The 24,051-nt window shown below is 45.3% G+C and overlaps 1 protein-coding gene across 1 annotated transcript in view; it reads right to left on the reverse strand.

The window, feature by feature from the left end:
• The window catches only part of CACNA1E (calcium voltage-gated channel subunit alpha1 E), a 485,501-nt gene that overhangs the window by 280,584 nt on the left and 180,866 nt on the right, over positions 1 to 24,051 (reverse strand). The window contains 3 exon segments of the mRNA XM_048497813.1: positions 10,615 to 10,796; positions 13,687 to 13,839; positions 18,049 to 18,152. Of these exon segments, the coding sequence (XP_048353770.1) occupies positions 10,615 to 10,796; positions 13,687 to 13,839; positions 18,049 to 18,152 (439 nt within the window).

A 24,051-nucleotide genomic window follows, 5' to 3' on the forward strand; every position in this document is an offset into this window, starting at 1 on the left:
CCTATTTCTGAACTCCCCCTCAGCACTTCAAGCTGCTCCACTGCATGTCTTCAGATGTCCACAAATCATAGAAACTGGATCACTTCCAACCTGACCATCGCTGGTTACTTCTGGTCAGGAAGGCTGTGGGGCAGAGCCATGGGGAAGTCCTAGAAGGCGCAGCCCCTGACATACTCCGATCTGTTCTTTTCTTTACTCTGTTTTTTTTAAAAAAATTATTGTATCATTTGAATATTCCATTTTATATTAATACTCTTCTTCATTCGTTTTCAAACAATACATTTCCCCCTTTTCCCCTCCCCCCTGTATTTTCTTCATAATTTTATCAAACAGCAGTAAGTTCATTCTTTGTAATCTCTTCTCCCATATCTCCTCATTGACTCCAGCTTCTTTCATCCAGTCTGCATATACTGTCCATATCTTCAAAATTTCGCTCTGTTTATCTTACCACAGTTTATTTTTTGTTATTATATCGAAAATGTCCAGTGTCACTTGTTCCCAGATATATCCCAATCATTTCTGGATTGTCCATTTTTTCTTTTCTTTCCAGCCTAAAGCTATTGTTGCATGTGCTGCTTTGATCATTATTTTATACATATAGCTATATTTTTTATCTACTCTTCTATCCTCCATTACACCCATGAACATTAAATCATTATTTATCCCAATATTAATCTTCACCAATTTCTCGATATATAACATTACGGTTGTCCAAAATTTTTTCACTTCTATACATTCTGTCCACATATGACTATAATATGCCTCCTGGTCTCTGCAGTGCCAACATTTAGGACTGAGTCCTTTAATCATATATGCTAGTTGTTTTGGTGTTCTATACCATTTCAATATCACTTTTCTTTCCAACTCCATATATTGCTCTATCTTTATATTTTTCCAACTGTCTATTAAATTTTCAGTTTTCCTAGTGTCTAGAAAACCTTCCTTCTCCAATTTTTGATTCAATGTGCTTATCATAAAGTCTTTGTCATCAACCATATACTTATATATATGTCCCAAAAATTTCCCTTTACATTTTTCATATAGTTCTGATTCCTTACTCTGCTCCCATCACAGACTTCAGAACCATGCTGCAATTTGCCAGGACATTACTTTGGCTTCTCTCAAAGCCCTCTTCTGAACAGCTCCCCCAGGATACTGTACCCCCACAATACATGGTTGTGACCTGAACCACTTCCATCACATGCCATCTTCATTTTCCTTCCATCATGTCCTGATCTCTTTCTCCTCCCATTTGGACCCTCAGCCTCCCCAAGGTGGGATTTCAAGCATATCCCATGGAAATGAATGCAGCAGGAGGCACTAACAATAGCATCCTGTTATTTTATCCTTGCAGTTCTCGGTGATGTTCAGGAGCACCAGTGGCGTAGGACGTTAAGAGCTCGTGTATCTAATCTGGAGGAACCGGGTTTGATTCCCAGCTCTGCCGCCAGAGCTGTGGAGGCTTATCTGGGAAATTCAGATTAGCCTGTACACTCCCACACATGCCAGCTGGGTGACCTTGGGCTAGTCACAGCTTCTTGGAGCTCTCTCAGCCCCACCCACCTCACAGGGTGTTTGTTGTGAGGGGGGAAGGGCAAGGAGATTGTAAGCCCCTTTGAGTCTCCTGCAGGAGAGAAAGAGGGGATATAAATCCAAACTCCTCCTCCTCCTCCTCCTCCTCCTCCTCCTCCTCCTCCTCCTCCTCCTCCTCCTCCTCCTCTTCTTCTTCTTCTTCTTCTTCTTCTTCTTCTTCTTCTTCTTCTTCTTCTTCTTCTTCTTCTTCTTCTTCTTCTTCTTCTTCTTCTTCTTCTTCTTCTTCTTCTTCTTCTTCTTCTTCTTCTTCTTCTTCTTCTTCTTGTCACAGCCTGGAGGGTTGCGCAGGGGGATGGATACTTTTGCAGAAGGTTGAGCCTGCGTGCCTGCCTACCCATTATTGGGGGACTCCCTAAGAGGCCCTGGGGGTGGGGTGGGGTTGGCTGTGATGCAGCATGCCCAAACAGTGGGTTGCCAATGGGCCTGCACCCACCAGGGAGTGAGGGGAGATCCATCAAGCACCCAGCACCCAGATGGCTCCCATCAACTTGCTGTTCCAATTCCCAAGCACCCGGCTCAGGGAATGGTGTTTGCTGGGTCTAGCAGGCACGGTGCCTAGCTTTAGGATCCACCCCCTATGCTGGGTCTATGCTTCCTTTGCTTGCAATCAACGAAAACTGAGCTGTGGCCAAATTTTATACTACCGAAAACTTTGTCCTGTGCATCTGTTATTTGATCGGTAACTCCTGTCTTCTCCTCGGCTAGCAATTACCTCTGTCATCACCGGTGTCAAGCAAGGCTGTGTATTGGCCCCAGTCTTATTTAACTTATTTATTAATGATTTGGTACATGTGTTGTCAGATGTTAACGCTCACAGCCCAGTTCTTTCAAACAAACCCATACCACTCCTACTTTATGCTGATGACATGATATTGATTGATTGATTGATTGATTGATTGATTGATTGATTGATTGATTGATTGTTTGTTTGTTTGTTTGGGCTTCTATACCGCCCCATCCCCGAAGGGCTCTGGGCGGTGTGATACTGATCTCTAGGTCTCAAGTGGGTCTTAAAAGGCTCCTTAGGAAAACTATGGAGTACTGTACATCTAACTTCCTGTCCTTAAACCCAGAAAAATCAAAAATTGTCATTTTTTCCAATGTATTTAAGCCTTCTAGATGGCTTGTTAATGGGGTTAAGGTCGAACACTCCAAGTCCTTTAAATACCTGGGTGTGACCTTTCATCATAAAGCAGTGGTGGCGAACCTTTGGCACTCCAGATGTTATGGACTACAATTCCCATCAGCTCCTGCCAGCATGGCAAATTGGCCGTGCTGGCAGGGGCTGATGGGAATTGTAGTCCATAACATCTGGAGTGCCAAAGGTTTGCCACCACGGTCATAAAGCCACATGGGCCAGACACAGAGACATTGCTATAAAAGGAAGTAATCACACTGCTTCAGCGGTGGTAAAGTTTTTTCACACCAGGGAGAGGGGATATGTCCCAGCAGCCCTAAAGGTTTTCAACTCCAAGGTAGTTCAGCAGCTTCTCTATGGAGTTCCTTTATGAACCTCTGTCATCTTTTTCTGCAGAACACGCAGAAAAGGACTATGAAAAAAAAAAGTACAGTCCTTAGATCAACCAGGGCCAGATGAATGTTAAATAATGGCTTCTCTGCATGTAAACAGCCAGACTAAATGGTCTAAGTTGGCCCAGCTGTTGTTGACATCTCTTAACCTTTCCTGAGACTGGGACCCCAGTAATTGATCTGGAGGAAACTACAAATCTCTACATGCACAGAATAGATGACTGTCACAGACCACACCTAGTTGATTGAGATGCATTCCTAGCTCAATGTAATTGTTACAAAATATATGTGTGGTGACTGTATCTAGATTGAGATGCATTGAGGGGGAAGGGAAAGGATTTTGTAAACCCCTTTGAGTCTCCTTATAGGAGAAAAAGGGGAGATATAAATCCAACTCTTCTTCTTCTTCTTCTTCTTCTTCTTCTTCTTCTTCTTCTTCTTCTTCTTCTTCTTCTTCTTCTTCTTCTTCTTCCTCTTCCTCTTCCTCCTCCTCTTCCTCCTCCTCCTCCCCCCCTGCACCCTCAATGTAATCATTACAAGATATATGTAACCAGTCTGCTCTTAGTTACCACTGCTGTAATGAGACATTCTTTCCTTGAGCTTTATTTTATGGCTTCACATGCTGAGTAGATAACTAGGCTTATCCCTGACACTTCTGGTCCCATGAGAAACTGGATGTTTCTTTTGCTCTGTGGGGGCAGGAGGCCTGGTGGCTTTATCTCTATCTTTCCCCAACCTTGGGGTGCCTAACCTCTGAAATAACTCTTTCTCACATCCTTTGGGAAAATGGAAGGGAGGTCAACTTTGGATACAGGGGATAGCAAAAGCCAGGTTCGGCAGAACTGGCTTTAACAAGCTGGGTGCTTTGTTGCCTTCAAATTATCACTACTGATCAACAATCTATAGTTCGTTTATTGATTCAAGGTCTGAGTCCTAACAATGACTAACATGTCACAAAGCAGTCCTCCTACCAATGATTTCCCCCCCAATATCTTTTTGATTCACTCCATTTATAAGAATCTTAAACACATTTGATTTGCTTTGGCTCATAAATCAAACATCTTCAAAGTAGAGTTTAAAATGTATTCAGCATTCTGATTAACCCTTGTTAATCTTTGGCGCTACTGCCGAGTGAAAAATGGGAGTTACATTTTTTCTTTTTAAAAAGGCTGAACGTGGAGAATTGACACCAGAGGGATTTGGCTTCCTAACATCTCCCATACTAGATGTGAGCGCTCATCACAGCATCCTCCATGGATGTTGTTGTGAAATGCGGAAATTAAAAGGAAAGGAAACAGTGAAAAGGAAGAAGAGAAGAAGAGTTTGAATTTATATCCCCCCTTTCTCTCCTGTAGGAGATTCAAAGGGGTTTACAATCTCCTTGCCCTTCCCCCCTCACAACAAACACCCTGTGAGGTGGGTGGGGCTGAGAGAGCTCCGAAAAGCTGTGACTAGCCCAAGGTCACCCAGCTGGCGTGTGTGGGAGTGTACAGGCTAATCTGAATTCCCCAGATAAGCCTCCACAGCTCAGGTGGCAAAGCCGGGAATCAAACCCGGTTCCTCCAGATCAGAATGCACCTGCTCTTAGCCACTACGCCATTGCTGCTCACAATATGCACACAAACATTGGAGTCGTGAATGTGTGTACACTACTTTCCATTTTTTTACTTCAGTTTGACAACTTTTGTACGAAACACACACACGAGCATCGAAAATAATCTGAGCGCCCAGATGGTCAAGAGCTTTCAGAGAAGTTTTGAATAGTTATCCCATTTCTAGTCCTTCTATTGAATTTCACTGACTACCTCTTTCCGCAGAATTTAGAGTGCCATGCCTAAACAGAGTCATACCCTTGCAAGTCCATTAAAGTCAGCGGACTCAGATATAACTCTATGTAGGTTGGCATTGCTGACCACTCAGTTCCAATCAGAACTGCCTCCCTTGAAGCATGAAGTGTAGTAATAGTTACATTGATAAGCAAAAACTTAATTGTGGGACTACAATTGGGAAAGAATCCATGCACAATCAAATGGCCTGAAATCCCTTAAAATCCAGAAAACAGTCCAGAATGAGGTAGCCCAATTCTATATTGGCTGCCGGTTTGCTTCCAAGTTATTAACTTCAAAGTCCTTTGAGGTCTAGGGCCCATATATCTGAAAAACTGTCTCCTCTCATATGTTCACAAATACCAACTTTGGTATCCAGGCCGAGTTAACAGCCAATATAAAAGTTACACGTGACATAAGTCAGGTCACACATGCCCAACCCAACTCACAGTCACATGTTTAGGTAGAGACTAACCTTTAAAAATCTCTTTATGCCACTCCATGTAACTCCAAAAAGGGAGCAGAAAGAAGGGCTTCAGGCATCCCCAGAGGCGTAGCTAGGCCAGAGTGCACCCGGTGCACACTCTGGCTTTTTCACCCCCGCCTCCCCCGCAGCGCCTCCCCATGGCCCCCCGCCTCCCCCCGGCAGCTCCCCGTGCCCCCCCCCCCGCAGCACTTCATTCCACTTACGTTTAGGAAAGGAGCAGGCTGAAGAAGCCTGCCTGCGTTGCCTGGGCCTGGTGGGAACTACATTTCCCAGGAGCCCCTGGGAAATGTAGTTCCCACCAGGCCCAGGCAACGCAGGCAGGCTTCTTCTCTGGGATGTTCCATTGCTAAAAGTAAGTGGGGGGGGTGCGCCAAGGGGGGCCGTGGGGGGATTTTTCCACCCCACGTGACCAGAATCGGTGCACCCGGTGCGTTGCACACCCCTCTGTCCCCTGGTGGCTTCGCCACTGTCCCTCCCACACCTCTTTTCACCAGTGGAAGTGGCTATGGGGCCTTTGAAGCCCACCCTCAGGATGGACATGTGGAGCTGGAGAGAAGGAGCAAACAGTCCTCCCTGGTGGCCATTTACACTGGCAAAAACAGCACAGGAGGTAAATCGGACACCCGCCTTCCTCCTCACAGTGTTTACAGTTATGCAGGACAATTTATACACTTTTAAATCGCAGTCCCCACATCAACATGTGACCGACAGTCCAGTTGGGCATCTAAGACTTCACTCGTGTTTATGTAATGTATATTTTGGCCCTTTGTTTGTATTGTTCCAGTGAGCCACTGGAGAGGTGTGCATTTTATTCCAGACTCTATTCATGTTTTATTATAAGTTGCAGCAATTATGCTTTATAACTGTTATTTATGCTCGGATGTGTTGTTTTTGTTTTCTTGTAATTGGTTTGATCGCATTGATCGGGCTTTGTTGCCAATTTCAATTGTCGTTAACCACCCTGAAGCTACTTTCAAGAAGGAATGGCCAAGGATATTAACAGGGGGAGGGAGAGACAAACAATTACACGCATTCGTTTTTCGGCATTAATTTTCGCTTTAGCCTTGAGCAGAATGCCGTGAATAACTTTTCCCTGTTAAGAGAGGAGCATGGTCTGTCTGACTCCCAAGCACAGACAGAACACTAATAATTATTCTCTACAGTAACCTTGTCGAGGTGCTGAGGGTTGGTATTTGCAGCTATTTACAGCAGCACAGGCTGCAGGAACCAACAAGCGAAGGCCTTTGTTTCCTAGCTGAAAGGGGAAGGTGCCAATTTGTGCACAGGACTGCGCCACTGTCTCCTAAAAGGGAGAGCGGCCCTGCACTCCAGCACCATTATTAACAGTTATGTTCCTACTTGCTGCCCCCCCTCACCCGTGGGTGTCTGCCAGGCCTTGAAGCACAGTCACGTGACCAGGTTCCTAGGGAGTTGTGTCATATACTTACATTGGAATTATTTCACTTCAACACACATACTATTGTGGCTGGAGAGGGGAAGGGCTGGATGGGGAAAGTGCTGAGAAGCCTTACTTTAGATAATTGCCAAGTCTGCCTGCCCAAGGCAGACTTGCGTTGTCGGGAGCCTGTGCTTTCGTTGCTAACTTGCATGCCTCGCTCTCTCCCATTCAGCCAATATTATGACAGGAGCTGCATGGATCTCACCACATGGTCCAGGCTGGTGTTTAAATTAGGATCCAGACTCATAATCGGCACTGACCGCAAGATGCCTCAAGCAGTATGCAGTGGGCTGAGTAAAGTTAGAGGCAGACCATAGATTTATAAGAGTCAGCTGTCACTACATCCAACTGCGTGTGTGTGTGTGTGTGTGTGAAATGCCATTACGTCGCAGCCGATTTATAGCACTCTAGTAGGGTTTTTAAGACAAGAGACTAACAGAGGTAGTTTGTCATTGCCTTCCTCTGCATAGCAACCATGGTACTCCTCGGTGGTCTCCCATCCAAGTGCTTTCCAGGGCCAACCCTGCTTAGCTTCTGAGATCTGACAAAATCAAGCTAGCTTGGACCATCCGAGACAGGGATCCAGCTATCTAGTATAACTGATATTCTTCCAACTCCTCCTTATTAGTGACTCAATAGCTATAGCCTCCAATTTAACAATTTTAGGCCTCTTCTGCACCTGCAGAACAATGCACTTTCAATCCACTTTGCAGCTGGATTTTACTGTGCGGAATAGCAAAATCCACTTGCAAACAATTGTGGAAGTGGATTGAAAGTGCATTATTCTGCAAGTGCAGAAGGGGCCTTAGGTCGATTCCGCACCCACCATTAGATGCGCGCTCCTCAGGGCAAATAGCTTGGGGTCCTGCAGCACTCCCCACTACACCAGCAGTGACAACGCAGGGACAACGCAGTCACCTCAATTCTGCCGCTCCTCCCACCCCTCAGTGCGTGTCATTTCGGATCCTGGTCGGAAGTACACCTTTTTGAAACCGCGCGCTGAACACGGAGCAGGGGCCCCTCTACTTTCACTTTTGAAGTGGGGAAAGGCCCTTAGTGTCTTTTTACATCTATCCCCCTTTTAAGTTTTTTAAAATCCATTTTGGTACTTATGCTTACTGTTTTAATATGTTTTATCCTTTACATCATTTACCTGATGCTGGTCTGACTATAATAAATATTTGACTGACTGACTGACTGACTGACTGACTGACTGGTTGGCTAGTTGGTGACTGATATCCCTCTAAGGACCACAGGATAGTTCGCCTCTCTTCTTATTAATCCTCACAATAATCAGTATCTTTACCTGCCCCAGCCAATGTTTCAAGTCTGCTCCCAGGTCTGAGCTCTTCCCAAGGTCTTCTCATGGCTGCCTCCAGCCACTGCATCCTTACAGCAAGGTTAAGTTCTGAGGAGAACATCAAAGTCCCAGCTGCTGCTTCCTGCTGTGTTCCCATCCAGGAATGCCGCCTTCCTGGTCCCGACTGGAACATTTTATGGAATATGACAAAATGCTTCCCCCACCTAGTCACCTAGAGGCAATTCTCAACTGTCACTGGCAAACAACTCTATTCAGGCCCATTCCCTGGATGGACAACACTTGGAATTTGGTGCAGATGCAGTCTACCATGCCACTGGGATCCCAAAAGTTATGATTTATAGGAGGGCAAAAATTGCTGCTTTAGGATAGCTGCTATAATAACAGCTGAGGCTGTAAATACCTAGATCATATATATTGGTTTGCATTCCAACAATAATTGATTATTGCTCCACTCTCCCTACCCTTCCTCCCAAAGTGGGTGGGCCTCGTCCAGATGCCACCCTCCCTCCCTTCCCCCCGGGGAGGGGGGCGGTGGGCTACAACCAGATGACAGGCCCCCTTCCCCTCTCCCCCTCCCAAACCCATCCCCTCCTCTCCTCCCAGGGTGGGCGGGCTATGACTAGATGATGAGCCCCCTCCCCTTCCGCCTTGCATTTCAACAATAATTGATGGTAACAGATGGTACTTCTGTTAGCAGAACCTCACTCCTTCTTTCCATCAGAGCCAAAAGATGTTCCTGAAATGCAGCTCTAGGCAGACAGGGCACTCCAGGAGCAGCACGAGGGGTGAAGGGAGAAATCTTGAACAACAATGTGGGGCAGTGGTTAGAGTGCTGCACCCTGGAAGATCCAGGTTTCCCAGTCTGCCAAGGAAGCTTGATGGATGACGTTGGGCCAATGACTCACTCTCAGTCTAGCCTACCTCACAGGGTTGTGGTGAGGGTAAAATGGAAGGTAGGAGAACAGTGCAAGCTGCTTGGAATTCCCACTGGTGAGAAAGGCAGGTGTCTACCCACTTCATGCATACTCTGCCTTTCTCCCTAGTAAGGACCCAAGCTTCCCAAGTTTTATCCTGACAATAACCCTGTGAGGTAGGTTAGGTTTTATGACTGGCCCGAAGTCAGCCGGCCAGATTGCATGATAGAGTGGGGATTTGAATCTGGCTCTCTCAATATAAACCCCCAGTTAACACTAAAGTTTCCCTTTGAAGCTGTTTACTGAGATCACTGGCCATTATTTTCACACTTCATGTTTCGCATTAAATTCTAATTGCATCTAAACCATCCTAGGAATGCAAATGGTTCAGATAGAAATTTTTTTGTGATAATACAAAATACACACAGTAGCAACTGGCCTCATAAATATATTCAAGGATGACTTATTAAGTCGTGTTGTACGAGGTGAGTCTTCTTGAATAAAATTAATTTCTGCTGGGCAGGACAAACTGGAACGACTTTGGTACTCATATTCAGTTTTTATTGCTAGGGGACTTTCATTGGCCACTCTAATCACTATATCACCCTTTGCTCTTTAAGCAAAGTAACTAAATAAATGGATGGAAGAAATAATTTTCATTAGAGGAATGACGAATGATGCACCTGCGCTATACTTTTGTGCCATTTCCGGCACTGCCTTGTTTTATCTCTCTGTTATTTTTGACATTGCTGGTCCCCTCCCGGCCTTAGGATCAGATGCCACCAATTAATGTGGGCTTTTGTGATAATGCTGTTGTTGTAATTTTAAGGGATTTTAATGTTTGATGTTTATAACTTGTATTTTATTGTGTATTGTTTGTCATTGTACACCGCCCAGAGCCCTCCGGGGGTGGGCGGTTTATGAAATTTAATAAATAATAGTGATAATGATAATGACAATGATGATGTTAGGATCCAGCTCACAATGAACTTGCAATATGGCAGCGCTGGAAGGGCCAGACACAAATCCTTAAGAGACAGAAGCCAACTAACTTGCAAGGTGGATGTGGATGACATGAACTGAGCAAGACTGAAATATGGAGCTATGTGATATGAGCTTGCGAAATGTTGTAATGGAGGCAGAAAAACTCACAGTGCCCGTTAAGTTGAAATCTAAAACTGCTGTGACTTATTTGGACACAGTTCGTGTCAAGTTCGATCTACGGCTCACATCAGACATGTTTACTGATTTGTTTATGAATCTGCACTGCGCCTCTCCGGCAGCTCACAACTAAAACAGCAAAAACAAATCAAGCCGATAAAAAGCTCAATAAAAACACGCCAGGGCATAAAAACAGCATTAGAATAAATCACCTTGGCCAGCAGCCTCCCCCAACTGTGCCCATATTCAGACAAAACAGACCCCGTGCTCCACCTCCAACTTTCCCTCGCCACGAGTCCCAAAGTCTCGCAGGTCCTACTCACATTGTACAGCACTGTAGTCCATCCTTCCATGGTAATACATTGGAAGACAGTCAGGACAGCAAAAAGGATGTTGTCAAACTGGGTGATCCCATCGTTGGGACCAATCCATTCCCTGCATTCATAGCCTGCAGGGCATCCCTGTACCCCACAGGGATGAGGTGGGTCCAGTTCTTGTAATTCACCTGTAAAACCAAGAGACAAATAGTGTGGATAAGAGAAAGAACACTGGCATTTTACAAAGAAGGGTTCAACGAGGCAGAAACATGTAGACTCCTGTTTCGTTACACGGAATCTCAGGATTCATGAAAAGGTTATTGAAGGTCCTCACTGGTAAGATGGATAAGGTCAGAAAAGCTTCCTAAAAACACAGCTTGTTCTGTGTTACTGATCCATCATTGCAAAACACAAAATTATAGAACCACAAGGAAGTGATGAGCATGTTCTACGGCACACTCTCAGTTGATGCAGGACAAGAATGAGGCCAACAGGCCTTGTTGGCGGTCTACAGGAGTTTGTGCTGCGCCTCCAAATATGTCCCAGGATCCTCTGCAACACACTAAGTTTCTTGGCCAGAGGCTCAAAGATTTCTTAGCTTTTAAGTTCTCTGAAGACGGATGTTCAAAAACATTGCCTTAGGGCAAAGATTCAATACAAGGATGGACTTTTAGTACCAATCTGTAGTATTTTAAAAAATGCCAAGTGAATCAGATAACCTAAAAACTAGCCTATCTCTCTATACCATAATGGAACCGTTAGGAGGGCTTCTCCTAACAGCCTATTTAGACGATGTGTTAAACCTTCTGATTTGAAAGCATAAATCAGCTACCCCTCTTAATTCTCAAATTTGAATGACAAGCCAAGTAGTCTCAGCACCATCATCACCATCTAAAGCATAGGGGTCAAACTCGTGGCCCTCCAGATGTTATGGACTACAGTTCCCATCATCCCCTGACAGCACCATGCTGGCAGGGGATGATGGAAACTGTAGTCCATAACATCTGGAGGGCCGCGAGTTTGACACCTGTGATCTAAAGCAAAGAATCCGAGAGATTCTCTGAAGTGCAGAAATCCCGCCCTAGGACAGAGCTGCCTGTTGCACATCTGTGCATCATTTCAAAACCAGCATGTCCCCCATAATTCCAACAATGGGACAGGGAGAACCAGGCAAACCAAATGCCTGCTACTTCCTGATAACTGTTGCCTATACCTGGCGATGTTCATTGGGTTAGCAGGTGGAAACAAAAAAGGGTGGGGAAGGGGCACTCATCGTTGCTGAATGATGACATCACTTCCGGAATGACCCTGAAGCACTGGCAAAGCACTGGGGTGATGCTCTAGCGCTCACAAATGCATACTCCAATCCCTCCCTAGAGTCCTTCTCAAGGGAGAGTGATTACTCTTCCCCCCACCCCACCCCCACCCACCCCATACAGACATCAAGGTTTGACCCCAGTGAAATGGTGTCCCCAAACACAAAGCCTAATTTTTTTTTGCCACTGGGTTCAACAGCCGTTGACAGTATAGGGACATATTCAGAAATTCGGTTAAAGTGTGGCCCAAACATATCAGTTGAATGACCAGGTACAGCACTTGTTCAAACAATCCTGAAGCTGCAGCCTATTTATTTTCCCTGCAGAAATGGCAGCCTTTGAGGCTGGAAATGGTCTGCTCCATGACTCTGTCCATCATTAGGGGAAGGGCCACAGCTCAGTGGTAGAACACTCCTTGGCATGAATAACACCCCAGACTCAATCCATAGCATCTCCAATTAAAAGGAGCAGGTTGTAAGTAGGTGAAGGGGATGACCTCCACCTGAGACCTTGGACTGGTGCCAACCTGAGTAGACAGTACTGACTCTTATGGACCAAGGGTCTCACTTAGTGTAAGGCAGCATCATATGTCCATGTGTGTCCATCTGCACGGTGCCTTCAGGACTCAGTTTCTTGCTCACATTCAAAAGTGATGCTAGAATGTGGGGGGCAAGTTCCTGTGCGATGTGAGTATTCAGAAGTGCATTTATGTTTTTGTATCTGTGTGCTGCATTTCAACTATTATTCCCCTTAACTGGCCCCAGCCCCAGAAATATATAACTTCATCCTTCAGAAGAAATCCCACAGATACAATCTGGCATTGATTTGATTTTCAACAGTAGTCTCACAGTATATACTTGAGAAAGATGGGAAAGTCAGGTACTTGAGACCGGTCCTTTAAATTTTTTTTTATCACGATATAGTTAAGTTCATGACAAAACTCAAACAATCCCCTTATCCTATTTTGTGAATGGGACGCTAGGGACTAAAATAAGGGTGCACAACATATGGACTGGGAGCCACATGGCAAAGTCTTCCGCCCAACTAACAAATTGGGGGATTCAGCGGGCATCACTGGAATCATTGCCTCAGAATGGCCATCTCAGCACTGTTAAGAGCAATTGGGGGGCTACAGAGCAGAAATTCAAGAAATGGGTGGCAGATCTTAGACAAACTGCTAAGAGTTGCCTGCACCCAAGAGGTCTTTTCTTTCAAAATGCTAACAGAGCACTGACCCATGTTTTTGAATAGTGAAACTGACTGGAGGTTGAAGGGTTAAAGCCCTTCCGCACAATCCTGAGGCAAATTTAGGATGCAGAAGCCTGCAATTTACCGATGAAATGTATTACTGATCTTCATCTTGCTGGTGTGGTCCCTAACTGTGGCCAATTTCCCATCATCCTAAACCCAAGGATTCATGGGGCAAGGCACGATGACATCATGAGATAGACCTGGGTGATGTCATAGTTTCACAATATGGCCAGCTCCTCCCCAGTCAGAGTTGATATTGATCTTTGCAACTGTTTCAGTTGTGCCTCCTGGCTAGAATAAGGCAGAAGAGGGAAGGGCAGAGGCGTAGCTGCAAGGGGACTGGGTGTGTGTGACACACTGGGTGCGCGCCCCTGTGGGGGCATGGCGAGGGCGTGGTGGGAGCATGGCATGGCAGGGGCATGGCGTGGTGGGGGCAGAGGACGCGCCAGTGCACCAGGTGCTTTCCCCCCTTGCTACACCTCTGCGGAAGGGGATAAAGAATGTTCTGTACCTGAATTGTTCACATAGCAAGCCCGGTGTAGTTTTCCACTGTAGAACTCCAGACCAATAATGGCAAACATCAAGATAGCAAAGAAGAGAAGGAGTCCTATCTGGAGAAGAGGCACCATTGCCTTCATAATGGATTTAAGCACAATCTGTAAACCTGGGAACAAAGAGAAAGAGGGAGAGTACAATGAAACAGAAGTACCATTGATGGATCTAGTGAACAGAACAATCTTCTGATACAGTAAGGGAGGTTGGGGAGGAAAAAGAAGAGAAGGAATATGAAGGCAAGCCACTTTACTTTCTGGAAGTCCACAGAGATGGAGACAATTAAAGAAAATCTGTTGGGAAATCTGACTATGTCCCAGTGTAAATCACAAACGATAATTGCTCCAAAGACAAAAGTTATTCATGCACTGAGCAGCCCCCACAGTAACTAAATATGATCCAAATGACCAAGTGTAGCTTCCCTCAGCGGTGACTCTCTTCAAGGCTTGCTCGGGTGGCCCCACAACCCCTTTAAAGCAAAAATTAAACTCATTTATTTGTTTTTGGAGAGGTGCACTCAGCATTCAGAAATGCAGGTGCTTCAAGCTGAAGCAAAACTAAAATTAAATGAGCAGTTTCAACTCAGCCTAAATGCTAGCTATTTTCTTTCTGAGGCATTATATGTGTACTTTGGGTAGCAATTTAACTACTCTTGTTTCATCTTAGTTTATGACAGCGCAAAATTTACAGCTATCACGTTATCCTTTGCAGGAAGAATGGCTATGTATGGAAGAGACACCATCTGCAGCACGATTAGTTTAGTTCTGTTTTGAAAGATCAAAGTAGTTTCTCATGACTACAAGTTCAACTTCTTTAAGAACATAAGTTCAGAGGGTAGCCAAGTTGGTCTGCAGTAAAACAGTTAGATTTGAGTCCTGTAGCACTCTAGAGATCAACAGGAGTTTCAAGGCACAAGCTTTCAAGAGTCAAATCTGGCTTCGTCAGACACAAGTTGGAAAGAAAAAGAGAGAGAACAGGTTTAAGAATAGGTTTCCCAGAGTGTTCTGCCCTCTGCCCTAAATGAATGATGGGCAAATTAAGGTGATCACTTATCAAGGGATAACCTAGCACTCTTGTAAATTAATTCCATTTTGCATGCTGACCCTTTGTATCGTTAGGTTGAGAGCTCAGGAGATCGACAGAAGACTACAGTTCACCTGTTATCTGTTCCAACTGGATTCCACTGAGTTACAAGACTCTCTGGCTTGTTTCCAAGGACGCACCCCTAGAATGTAGTTTTTCCATGTTCCTCTCCTCTCCTGTAGCCCCTTCTCACCTTCAAAAAGGTCATTTCTGAAGTTACAAGACCCACATGGAGGAATAGCTCTGCTGGCTGGGGCACTGGAAAGAAGAGGATTCGCAAGAAGAAAATGACCCCTCTGTCTTGTACTACTAGTGCAACTCTCCTCTTTCCTCCAATAAGAGGAAGTGTGGTGAAAGTCTTTCCATTCCATGGGCAGGAAATACACCACTCTGATTGTCAGTACTCAGTAAATAACTGAGTTAAGTCTAAGAGCGACTTGGAGTTTCAGAGTTTCAGTTTCATTCCGAGGCCTGGTCTGTCACAATGTAAAAAAAAATAATGGTTGTGCTGTAGTTAAGGCTCCCAAATCTTTCACTGACAGCCCCTGACTTCTGCCGCTGCTCAGCAGGGCCACAGAGAGAAAAAAAACTGGTGTGAAAAATCAATGTTTGGCAATGCTGTGATGCTGTGGGTTTTCCCCAGAAGTGACATCACTGTGTCGTGGTGATGCTCTAGGATTCATTGGAAACTATGAAGGGATGGGATAGCATTGCTGCCCGACAGTGGCAGAGCTACAAGGGGATGGGAGGTGCGCCGTGCACTGGGTGTGCGCCTGGGGGTGGAAAATCACCCAGACCCCTCCCCCTTCCCCCCGCAGCACCCCCTTGCAGCACCCCCCACCCCCTTCCCACACTTACCTTAGTTCCTTTCCTTTTCCTAGAACTTTTTCAGACTGAAAAAAAGGCCTGTTCACAGTACAGGCTAAAAACGGCCTGAGGAACTACAGTTCCCAGGAGACCTTGTGGCTCACAAGGTCTCCTGGGAAGTATAGTTCCCATCAGGCCATTTTTAAGCCTGAACTGTAAATAGGCCTTTTTTTCAGCATGAAAAAGTTCTAGGAAAAGGAAAGGAACTAAGGTAAGTGTGGGAAGGGGGGAAGGGGGCACCGCGGGGGGGGGGGCCTTGGGGGTGGTGGAAAATATAGACTGCACACTGGGCACAGTTTGGCCCAGCTATGCCTCTGCTGTCCATCGCCTCCCATGTCCCTGCTCTTGCAGTCTATGACAGGTGCAAGGCAAAGTTTCTGGCAGGACTCAGGAATTAATCAAAGGTAATAGCCATTTAACATTTCTCCTCAACTACGCATGACCAGCGCAAGAGCAGGCACAGGCTGAGAAAGTTCTGTAGACCTGTAAATGAGTTATTCAAATAGAGGTGGAAGGTAGACAGTCTTTCTATAACGACAGAAAAAACATACTTTGAAACATGATCTATACATGCAGAAGAATGAAGTGGGCATGAGATGGCAGAGCACTGAGCTGGTAGGATGGAGCATATTACTTCAGAGGGATTGTTCAAAGTTCCCCTATTTTAATAATTCCCTGTCATCAAAAAACTAGCACAGCATACAAAAGGCTAGAATAGAATCTTTCAGTTTATGTGAGAGAAAGAATTTGACCCTTTCTCCCCCACAGTAGAGGTGGCCTACCTATGGTGCCCCAGATGTTCATGGACTACAGTTCCCATCAGCCACTGCCAGCATGACCGTGCTGGCAGGGGCTGATGGGAATTGTAGTCCATGAACATCTGGAGCACCATAGGTTGGCCACCCCTGCCCCACAGTTTGAAGTAGTACCGCCCATTCCCCCACATCAGACTCTTACCACTTCATTCTTCTACCTCTGTAAACCAGGCCTCATGGTCTGCAGGAATGAAATCTCAAGCTGAAGGGCAAAGGCCCAAGGGATTCTCTGCTTGCTGAATAGTTTTTGATAATTCCTTCATTTTCAAACTATCGGAGTCACCTCTGAGGCAGCACTAGGCCCAGCCTGGTTCTACACTCTGACCTACTGCACATGCCACCCTAATCCAACAGGCTGTACATTATCCCATAGACTCCCCCATAGCCTGCCAGTTTGTGCCCTTGTCCCAGACTCTGAGGAAAAAGAAGAGCTGGATTTATACCCTGCTTTTCTCTACTGCAAGGACTCTCAAAGCAGCTTACAACCAGAGGTGTAAAATGTGGGAGGAGTTGGGAATCAAGCCCAATCGTGTGGAGGAGTTGGGAATCAAGCCCAGTTGTCCAAATCAGAGTCTGTTGCTGTTAATCACTTCACCACGCTGGCTCTGGAGACCTGGGCACTGTGATTTGTGATCGCTCCACATTGTGACCGCCCCATATTTTACACCAGCAGGTTCTCACCAGTTCCCGAGAGTGGGTTGCTAATTATTTGTGTGTGCCGAGAGGGGGTTACTAATTGGGTCCACTTTTCCATCTCCACGCCCTCGCCTCCCCTAGAGGCATACTGCCTTTGAACTTGAAGGTTCCATATAGCAATTGCGACTAATAATGTAACTCCCTGAACTGGGTTAATCCCTTTCAGGTACTGCAATTCATTGATTCTCAGCCTTTCGTACCTTTTATCTCACCAGTCTGTATCAAAGAACCTGTGTGTTTCACCATTGCTGTGCTCAGATTTGTGAGTTGGGGCATTCTCTATAATGTGATGATGATTTAGAAATGACCTGGTGCAAAAAATTTTTGGGGGGTTGTGGTGGGGTGGCTGCCCATGGGGGGGCATCCAACTCAGATTTTGCCCAGGGCTCAGGTTTGCCTAGGTACGCCTCTGCCCCCTTTGCTGAGGAGGGGCTGGCGAGGGAACCTGTTACTGAAATTCCTGGATCCCACCACTGCTTACAACTACTTCTGTTGCCCTCCCCACAATCATGTGAGGTAGATGGGGCTGAGAGAACGACTGCTCCAAGGTCACCAGTGGGCTTCACATGGAAGAGCGGGGAAACAAATCCAGTTCACCAAACAAGAGTCTGCTGCTCGTGTGGAGGAGTTGGGAATCAAGCCCAGTTGTCCAAATCAGAGTCTGTTGCTGTTAATCACTTCACCACGCTGGCTCTGGAGACCTGGGCACTGTGATTTGTGATCGCTCCACATTGTGACCGCCCCATATTTTACACCCACAGTGTCCAACAAAGTGGTGACCCAGAAAGAGGACCATGCACTGCTTTCCAAGGAGGCAGAAAGGGGGACAAGAAGGTGAGGAGGAGAAACCAGATGCTTACTAGGAATGCCTGAGACAAGCTTCAAGGGTCTGAGCACTCGCACTGCCCGCAGAGTCCGCAGGTCCACATGGGTGTTGAAATGTGTCCCTGCTGTGGCAAGGATGCTGGAAGCAAAGAAGAAGAGAAAGTTACTATAGATAGCTCTCGGGTAACTGCACATATGCCTGCCTCCCTGCCTGCAGGAGGAGGCGTTACGCACACCAGGCACCTGACAGCCGGAATTGGTGCACCTTACACTCCACAGTGAGTCAACAGCCATTGCTCGGTCTAAACTTAGCATCCTTAAATCTGAGCTGCAATTAAAATATACATGCCGGTGCTGGGGGACTCACATTTTCCAATGCAATGTGATCCAGCCACTCGTGCATTCAGATCAGGAATCAAAAGCTCCATAAAAGTCCCAAATCCTCAGTAGCTTGGAGGCTTGAACCAGAAACCTCAGCGGCCTGGGCCAGAACTAGCCTGCTGAGCTATTATGAATTAAGCACGCACAAGCTTCAGAACCCACCACAGGCAGAGAATGGAATGGGATTGTGCAATGTCTTTCTCCACTGTTGGCAGGTGGTATGAAGATTCTGGACTGGCCAAGCTTGGCATAAATACTAGACGCCTCATCTCCTGCCTTTGTTCAGTTATCAGAGCAACATCTTCCATCCACTGCTTTGCAGGATACAGGTTCTAGGCCATGCCCTTCAGTTCTAGGTTCAGACATAACCATTTGCAGTCGAACTGGCTCCCAGCTGATCTATTTCTGATCAAAACCAGGTCATCTTTAAATAAAGACTTAAGGCCGGTCTTTGGTGTTTTTCCTTTCTCTGATTCTTTCTCTCTTCTCAACCCCGTTCAGAAAGTTCAAATCCTTTGACAATCTGAATCTTTGAAGTGGAACACAAATTGCGCATATATGCAGAACACGGTTTGCATAACGTATTTCTGCTGTGGATTTGGGAGCCTCATCTGGCAAAGTTGAAATTTGTAAATGTGTGAGCATGTGCCTGGGAAGAACACACTCTTTGTCCGGAACTACTGCAACATGTGGATGCTAGAATAGGGACAACATGACTTTAGTTGTACCTACCCTTTTGGTGAGACCGTTGGGATAATCACTCCATCCTCCTCCCTAACCAAGATCATGACTAAGAACTGGTAACAGGGACGTTGTTTACAAGTTACAGAGAAAGCACATACTATCCGTGGAGGGTAAACTTGATTCCTCTTTATACATGTATTGAGTAAATCTCATGTGGCATTCAATGGACTTACAGCTCAGCATGTTTATCTAGTATGGTCTCCAGCTGCATTTCTAAAGTGAACATGCCTTAGCTTGTTCTTACAAACAGAAATGTGCAAGTACACACACAGGATGTATGCATGCTTACAGTAACATGAGAACAGGGCTACTCACAATCAGGTGAGGAATTCAGCGTGGGCCCCGCATTGCCTTCAACAAGTATTGCCAGGCATTGGTTGGCAACTGGTGGGTGGGGAAGGGGAGTCGGGATGTGGGAATGAAGTTGTCCCAACAGCACACTGGTGAAAATGCAGAAGTGATGTCATTCTAGGTCCCCTCCCCCCTTAAAAACTCAATGGTTTGGGGAGGGTGCTGACACGGTGACATCACTTCTGGATTTTCAATGGAAGGGATGTTGTGTCACTGGCATGTCAACTCTTCCCCATCCCATTTGGCAATGGATGAACAGCGGTAAGGCCCCTTCTGCACATGCAGAACAATGCACTTCAATGCACTTTGCAGCTGGATTTTACTGTGTGAAACAGCAAAATCCACTCGCAAACAATTGTGAAAGTGGACTGAAAGTGCATTATTCTGCATGTGCGGAAGGGGCCTAAGTCTCTCACAACAGCAGAAGACCTGGTAAGACTAGTCCAATTATTTTAAAGGGGGGTTCTATCCCACCTAATTATCTCAGGATCCCATTTGAGCAACATAAATATTTTGAAAATTAAATTAGTTTAATGAAAAGATTTGTAAAAATTATACATATTCCCCCTGTGATAGACCTCACAAATATTCTAATATGACAGACTGCCAGTTGGAGAGGCAGACACATTTTTTGTGTGCTTATGGCACACTGTATAAGTCTCGATTACTATGATAGCAGTGGTCTGATATCTGTGCGCATAGGGTACCAAGTCAACATTGGGAAATTCCTGGAAATTCTGGAGAGTGAAGCCCAAGAAAAACAGCGTTTGGGGATGGAAGAGACTTGGCATGATGCCATACAGTTCACTCTCCAAAACTGTCATTTTCTCCAGGGATCTGATTTTTTTAGTCTGGAGATCAGTTGTAATTCTGAGAGATATCCAAGCCCCACCTGGAGTTTGGTAGCCCTAGTGCAGTGGTGGCGAACCTTTGGCACTCCAGATGTTATGGACTACAATTCCCATCAGCCCCTGCCAGCATGGCCAATTAGCCATGCTGGCAGAGGCTGATGGGAATTGTAGTCCATAACATCTGGAGTGCCAAAGGTTCGCCACCACAGTCCTAGTGGGTGGCCTACCTTCTGCTGACTTATAATTCAGCCCCTGCTCACAAAATTCTTTATTACTCATGTCTTTCCTTTCTTCTCTGCCATCTCCCCCCACTGTCAAAATTTAAAGTCCAACCAGATAATACACAAAAGATGGCTAAACAGCTTCCCCTGCGGATTTCTTAAAATTAAATGCAACTTTCAAGGGCTTAGCAGAGAAACAGTGGGAGAAGGGGCTCCTCAATACTTTTGCCTCCTACTCAGAATCATTTCCCCATTCAGAACTGCCCATCTCAAACTGATTTTCTTTTGGTTGGAAGAAAAAATGGAAGCCTAGATATTGCCTCCTAACAGTGAGCAAGCAGTTGAAGGGGGAGACATTTTGAGTCGGTGAAGGGAAGCTGCCTCTCTCTTATTATATAAAACATTTCTATCCGGCCTTCCAAGAAATGTTACCAAAGCTGGCTAATAACAAAAGTAAAACAATCAAAACAACACAAAAATTGCACAAATATTAATAAAATTTCAACAATAAAATGCTCAGCAATAAAACAGTAATCAACAAGAAATGCATCAGTAACATTTTTTTCCAGCTGTAGAAAGTGGGCTAAAACATCAAAAATGGACAAAAATGATCTAACAGCCTTGATGAAGAGAGATGTACCTAAAAGCCAATAACCCTATGCCTAAAAGCCATTACAACAAGCACTATTCAGGCATCAAGGAGGAGGGCATTCCACAGCGGGGAGCCACCACTGAAAATGCCCTGCCCTAAGCTGCCACTCACCTTACTTTTGAAAGTGAGGTCATTGTTAGCAGGGGTTGTGGTGATGATTTTAATTGGCGAGCAGGACAAAACTTTATTCCAACCCTGGTTTTCCTTTACTGGTTTTAATTCACACAGTTCACACATCACTTGTCTATTGCCTTTGATTGTAAACCCCTTGGGGTAAAGACTTTCATTCTTTTGTTTATACTTCACTAGTCGCATACACATATACCTGATCCAGCTATTAATATCAGACTTTTGGTAACTGAATTACATAATAACTCTCCTGCCCTGCTAACTTTCCTAGTGATTTGAGTACAATTTCTGATTTACAGTAGGTAATTTGAAAACTGGCCGGGAAACATTTCCTCATCTTTTTATTTCCCTTCAAGGTGCATAAACTTTTCATCCCACGAGGAACCTCCAAATGTGCTTCAAACTGCAAGAAAAGTAGACATCTACAGAATTTCTCTAGAGTCGCTTCTATCTGACATCCTTTTAAAGTTTATACCAAAAAAGGCCACAAGAGAATTGAAGTAGATTCCCCCGTGTCTCAAATCAGGGGTTGAAGAGATGTGGGATTACATACTTGGAAAAGGTCTTTTAAATAAGACCAGTTTGGAGATGTTATTGATCAGGGTGAATTTCTAGCAGGAAGTAAGGAATTTAATATAGGGCACAATAAATACACATGTGCAACCCCTGCTTGGCCTACTTGGTCATGAAAGATACAGCAAATTTCTGAGGTGATGGAATGGACTATACCAATTCAGAGTGCAAGAGGAAGGATCGCTTCAACTTTGCTGTACATAAAAACACCCTGCAAACAGAAATGTAAGCATATTCTCGTCTTTCTTATGCTGTGCTGGTTTTCCACTTACAAAGAAAGTATTTAGGGGAACTTTGACAACGTAATCCTCCCCCTGCAGTCTGAAGTGGTGTGGTCCACTCTACCATCTGAACTCTCTGGTGCTTCCTTTTGACTGTATTTGTCAACCAGGTCATGCTGAGTTTATGGTGAGTTTATGGGTTTTTATTTCAGTACTGAGCACTATTTATTGCTGGTACATTTTTTAAAAAAAGAAAACCAAAGAGGGGGAAAGATTTGGAAATGGGATTTGCTACCGTGTTTCCCCAAAAATAAGACAGGTTCTTATATTAATTTTTGCACCAAAAGATGCATTAGGGCTTATTTTCATGGTAGGGCTTATTTTAGGGGAAATATGGTACCTTCACAATTCATTAAGGCGGGCTCTCGGCAGCCCTGTTGCTTCCCCGTCACGTGTGATGCAAGCTGAATCCTCATTGGCAGGGAGCACCCTGCTGGATCACACCATCCTGAACTGTAACTACCAGTAGGGCTTATTTTTGGAGTTGGGCTTATATTTTAAGCATCCTCCAAAAATCCAGAAAAATCATGATAGGTCTTATTTTCAGGGTAGGGCTTATTTTTGGGGAAACACGGTATGGACGCAAGATCCACAAAATATGGCTGTTTCTAAGTGCTTCTCTCGGTGAAGTTAATTATAACATTTGGAGCAGATGGTACATTACACCTGTGCAAATTCAATAGGTAGGTAAAAAAGGGGTTAATGGGGCTTGTTGGAAAGGGCGTGGAGCCAAACACTCATTTCAGCAGGTGTGGAACATTCATGAATGTCGGCCCCCCAAAAAGTAGCGGAGCAAATTAAAAAGATCACAGTGTGATCCCGACAACTCAAATTAGTCTTCTTGAATAGCAGTGGAAATGATGTGGCCTTTCATACTTGCGACAAGCTCACTGAATTTGTTTGTCAAGAGTGGCAAGGTGATGTGTAACCCATCTCTAAAAAATGGCTTTGGCTCCAGAATTATATAACGGTGGGGTAAAAGTTGGCACACTGCAGTTGTGCAAAAGTTAATAGATCCCATGTGGTCTTATGGGCAGTTCGGAGGACCCAGCCAGCCTTTCACCTCAGTGGGGTGTAGCAAAAATGAGTAGTCAAATGGTTTGTAAAAATCATAGAGATCTGGGTGATTTCCAGAGTGTCATGGCCTCACTTCTGGACAAGACTGGAAGTGACATCACAACATTGCTCCCCACTCCCTATTTTTGCTCCTGATGTGGTGGACAGTGGAGGAGGGGGCCTGGAGCTGGGAGCAAAGGGCCTGACAATCTGGTAAGGCCCTCCATACTCCAATCACACCAAACTTAGATCACAGTAATACATCTCTCCTACCATCCTCTTCTCTGCATCCACAATCTTCCCCATCCTACTTAACTTGTCTGACAATTGGCAGCCCTCATAAGGAAAGAGAGAGGAATCTTTATCTCTGTGTGTCTCTTTCCCTACATAGCAAGGGAGAAAAGAGCCTGGTGCGCTGATGCGTCCTCCACCCCCGTCCTGCCACACCCTCGCCACACCCCCACAGAGGTACGTGTCCAGTGTGTCATGCACACCCCGTCCCCGCCCCTTGGAGCTACGCCTCTGTCTACCAGTGCTTTGAGCAGTGATTCGGCAGCATTTGAACAACCAGAAGCCCTGGGAAATGTAGATGCCAGGAGCATTTCGGATCCTAACAGATGTTGCCAAAATAAGAATCAAGGTGCAGGTGTAGAGACAGGTATATAGAGAGAATCTTGGTTCTGCATGCCTACCAGTGCTGCAGCCAAGTGGGCAGAGTTCAGGGAAAGAGGGAGGGAGCAGCTCTCTATTGAATTGAATTACGATGTAAGCCAGAGGAGAACTCTTGGGCCACAATGCT

Source organism: Sphaerodactylus townsendi, linkage group LG05 (assembly GCF_021028975.2).
Source record: "Sphaerodactylus townsendi isolate TG3544 linkage group LG05, MPM_Stown_v2.3, whole genome shotgun sequence".
In the NCBI taxonomy this organism is placed as follows: domain Eukaryota; kingdom Metazoa; phylum Chordata; class Lepidosauria; order Squamata; family Sphaerodactylidae; genus Sphaerodactylus; species Sphaerodactylus townsendi.